The sequence below is a fragment of the Lindgomyces ingoldianus genome, assembly GCF_010093535.1.
Source record: "Lindgomyces ingoldianus strain ATCC 200398 unplaced genomic scaffold BDR25scaffold_6, whole genome shotgun sequence".
Lineage (NCBI taxonomy): Eukaryota > Fungi > Ascomycota > Dothideomycetes > Pleosporales > Lindgomycetaceae > Lindgomyces > Lindgomyces ingoldianus.
In genome coordinates, this window is record NW_022985167.1 from 677,380 (window position 1) to 681,622 (window position 4,243).

A 4,243-nucleotide genomic window follows, 5' to 3' on the forward strand; every position below is an offset into this window, starting at 1 on the left:
CATCGCTACCCTGCATGCTCATAGGACAATTATTCAAGAACATGGACTGCATAGCGCTGAGAACCGAGGGACGGAGTGTCGGCACTGGTGGTTTTCGGATCCGGATTGAAGCATTAACCAGTTTCTCGATGGTGGCTATTACGTCGGAAGCTCGTTGACCTCCACAACAGGTTAGGTTCGGCGTACAGCCCCCAAAAGCGTATATAAGAGATCATGCCTCCTGGTCGGTATGTATCAGTTGAATATAATGTCTGAATTCTTCTACTTTGATTACAGGCTGTATTAGATACACCGCCTCTGTATCATAAAGATTCAACTTAAGGAAATAGTATTGATAAAATTGTTTTAGGAGGCCCAGGAAGTATTCAAGGTAATATCGAAGCTTGACCTGCATAACCTTTGCGACATTGAGATATCAAGTGGCCTCGTTTCCCTTGAGCTCTTTGCACCATTGAAACAGAGTATAGGCAGCATAGGCCAAGATGACTGCATTGCTGGCAGCGCTCTTAACCATTGCATTTGAACTTTCGTAATTCGCAAGCGTCGCAGGCTTTCCAGGTCCTTGTTTTCAGGTCCATGTAGATCAGGCAACAGTGAGATGCTCACACATTCAAGGAAGGCCTGGGATGGACAACACATGTATCCCTGTTACTAGGGCTAAGTGAAAAATCAAAAACAGGTTTTCCGATGGCCTGACTCGCAGTTCTGGGCGCATTATATTGATGCAGTCCAAGAACCCTTCAGTTGATCAACCTCTGTTAAAGGTTGGGAAAGGGAAGGAGTCAAGCAGGTGGCTTGACCAGAATTGGATAGCGTGAACAACCCAAACACCAACAAACGAAGCTCGAAATATAGCCATGACCTCTAAAATGCCTGTTTTAAGGAACGCAGTAATCTTAGGGGTGCAATTCAGGTTAGTCTTATGGTGACATGCAACAATCTCCCGGCATCAAACATTTCAACATTCTCCAAGGTGCAATATCCATCCATTGCACTGAAGGAAAATCAATATGTTCTAACCAACAATCTTTAGTCTGAATGATCCAGTTCCACAATATCCCCAACGCCACCGCTATGCTCTTTGTAATACAAGAATATTTCAGCCACAAAAAAAGGAGGCATTCAAGGCTTCCACTTTGCGTGTTGCCACCCAGCATATTCAATTTTCAGGGTCCTCTGAACCCATGGGATTGTAACGACAGTCCAGACGCCAGCCCAAATGAATGGTACAGTCCAGCCGACCTAATCAAATTAGCTTGAAAGCTTTGAAGTGAGAAACTGTGCACACTTACTACATAGGCAGCATCCTTTTGAATGGTGAAAATAATTGCGGTGGTGACTGCTGCGATCCCGATGGCACCGGCAGCCCAGAAAAGGGTCAAACGGTGTAACATCTCACGGAAAACTTTGCTAGCTTGATAACGGAGATTGAGCCTCTGTCGGAACTCGGTACCGCCCGAACCATCAACAGCACAAACGTCCTCAATGTATGCGTAGATCCCTGGGCGAAGCGGAGCCCCCATGGGAAGCGAGGAGATTCGGCAAGGGGCTGGGACACCCACAAACCGAAGAATATCGACAATAAGAAGTTCGCAGCCAATGGCGAAGCACATGGTCGAGGCCGGTAGGGCAAGAAGGCGAATTGGAGGGTTTCGTGGGATAGTGCCACTTTCAGCAACGTTAGCCACGGTTTCAGAGAGGGACCGATTGAGGCATAAAACTTACACGATCAGCTCAATCATGACAAAGAACCATCCGACAGAAAGGTTCCAGTGAAACCAGTCTAGGTAAAATCGCTTCGCTCCTATGACTCGGCAGTTCGAGTTCTTCCTCCACAGCCGACGAAACCGGATGAAATACTCGACAATCGAGACAGTTCCGAGAGCTCCAGTGCTGATGCTAAAGACTGCATTTGGTGATAACCCAGTTCCATACCAGAGACCAAAGTATAAGGCAATAGGCAAAGCTACGCAGTCCAAGACAATCAGGGTCCAGAAAATGGAGATCGCCTTCTTTCTAGGACGAAGTGAGTAGTTGAGATCGGGTGGACGGTTGAAGTCAGCGTCTTCAAACCGAATCTGCGTATGAGGAAAGAGCGCCGAGGGGGGTCGAGAGGATGGCGCTCGACTGACATTCTGGCTTGGGTTATTCTGGATCCTAGCACTTCGCGGCCTGCGCTCTTCGCTTGACCCATCAAGATGTTGTCCTGGTACTTGAAGCGTTGTCGCGGGCTCTGCAGGCTGAGGTGACGACATGGGGATCAGAGGCGTTGCGACCCTCAAGGGCTCTATCGAAGGGATTGGCGTGGCCATTCTGGTGGGAGAACAATGAGCGCGAAAGGCCCAGAGCAAACCTTGGAAACGAAAGTGAGACCTGTGGGTTTTGTCCCGGATGGCAGCGGATGGGGTGGTTCTTGAAGGGAAGTAGCCGCGAACAGGATTGACTGGAGCGGGAGAGGTCTCGCATAGTTGTAAGCAGGCCGCATGGGTAGCGTAACCATCATCATCGGCCGATGGTGTGAATGTTAATGCGTGACGATTACATCATAAGGCTAGTTCAGAAACGACCTACCACTTGGCGGAAACGGACAAGCGAGGCTCGTTAGGATCACCGACGGCGTTGTCATTTCCCGATCACATGATCCTCGCTTCGCCATCGACGCATCATGCCGATGTCTCATACTTGTACAAGACCATTCTGACCTTGACCCCTCTCCACAGAACCCCTCACAACACCCAGAATATGTGATAACGTACCCATGGCCATTTACCTCGGCCTGATCTTACACCTCCTCCTCCTCCTTAACCCTAGAAGCCTTGGAGCACCTCACCAGGAGCCTCTAGTCCAACTCTACCACCGTAATGACACATCCATATCCGTAGAGCTCTTCGCAAAGCTCGAGGAACTCGCCCGCATAGTCGATATATCCTACTGTGTTGGTACAGCCGGCCTAGGCATCCAGAAACCCTTTCAGTGTGTCAGCCGCTGTGGGGAGTTCCAGAACTTCGAGCTTGTGACTGTATGTTTTTCTCTTCTGTTATCAGCGCAGTGGCTTATTTTGCTCCCAGACGTGGAATACAGGCCCTCTACTCTCTGACTCGTGTGGCTACATAGCAGTATCACACCCTCCGTCGCCTCCACGTATCGTTCTAGCTTTCCGTGGCACCTACTCGATTGCGAATACTATCATCGACCTGTCCACCGTTCCTCAGGAATACGTCCCTTACCCAGGGGACGACGATGACGATTCAAGTTTTTCAGACTTGATAAATCCGAGCATCGTAGACCAGAAACCGTTTGAAGACATGCCCCCACCTGCACACCCTCCAAAATGCGAAAATTGTTCGGTGCACACTGGCTTCTACACCTCGTGGCTGCATACTCGCAAAGCCATCCTTTCTGACTTGACAGAGGCTATCGGCAAGTACCCGAACTATACACTGACATTGGTTGGACACTCGCTCGGCGGAGCTGTTGCCGCGCTGGCTGGCCTTGACTTCATCAATCGGGGCTGGGATCCTCGAGTTACTACATTCGGAGAACCACGAGTAGGGAACAAGGAGCTAATGACCTACATCAACGACCGGTTCAACATCACCCCCAACAGTACAACCAACAAATTTCACCGCGTAACCCATGTTAGCGATCCTGTCCCCCTCCTCCCGCTCGCTGAATGGGGCTATAGTATGCATAGCGAGGAAATATTCATCGCCGCACAAGACCTGCCTCCCTCTATCGCTGACATCCGCTATTGTAAAGGAAATGAAGATCCGCGATGCATTGCCGGTACCGACGCTGACCGACCGTCCTGGGGTATTCCTGCTCGATTCAAGTTCTGGGAGCTCTTCTTTGCCCACAGAGACTATTTCTGGAGACTAGGTCTGTGCGTTCCCGGTGGTGATCCTAAAGATTGGTATAGGAAATATCCAAAGCCTGGAAACGGAGATGGAGAGGGGGGGAATGTCATTGAAGAAGTTAACGAACTCTGATAAGTGTACGGATATGGACACGAATCAAGAAGATTTTCTTTTCTTTTCTCTTTGTAAGAACTCCTAGGACTCATGAAAGGGGCTGGAACGAGACACATATCTTGTCATTTATGGGATAGGGAAAGTCAGCAGGGCATCTGTATAGAATATGTCCGCGACAAATATTCTTAGGCGTGGATAACGAATATCGTCTATGAGCTTTATGAGACATGCATCCTGCCCCTCGCTGGTGATGTTTGTTGGACGGGATATGC

General features: G+C 49.4%; 2 protein-coding genes across 2 annotated transcripts; one reads left to right on the forward strand and one right to left on the reverse strand.

Moving 5' to 3' along the window:
• Nucleotides 1-845: 845 nt before the first annotated feature.
• BDR25DRAFT_254918 (uncharacterized protein) lies at nucleotides 846-2,346 on the reverse strand. Its single transcript, XM_033686327.1, has 3 exons — nucleotides 1,726-2,346; nucleotides 1,293-1,668; nucleotides 846-1,242 (listed from the first exon to the last, which is right to left on the reverse strand). The coding sequence occupies exons 1-3, from the start codon at nucleotides 2,310-2,312 to the stop codon at nucleotides 1,123-1,125; spliced, it is 1,083 nt and encodes a 360-aa protein (XP_033551457.1). The 5' UTR covers nucleotides 2,313-2,346; the 3' UTR covers nucleotides 846-1,122.
• A 412-nt stretch (nucleotides 2,347-2,758) lies between these two features.
• Nucleotides 2,759-3,989, forward strand: BDR25DRAFT_311082 (lipase precursor; the record flags this gene model as incomplete). Its single annotated transcript, XM_033691207.1, has 2 exons — nucleotides 2,759-3,019; nucleotides 3,069-3,989. The coding sequence occupies 2 exons, from the start codon at nucleotides 2,759-2,761 to the stop codon at nucleotides 3,987-3,989; spliced, it is 1,182 nt and encodes a 393-aa protein (XP_033551458.1).
• Between the last annotated feature and the right edge of the window lie 254 nt (nucleotides 3,990-4,243).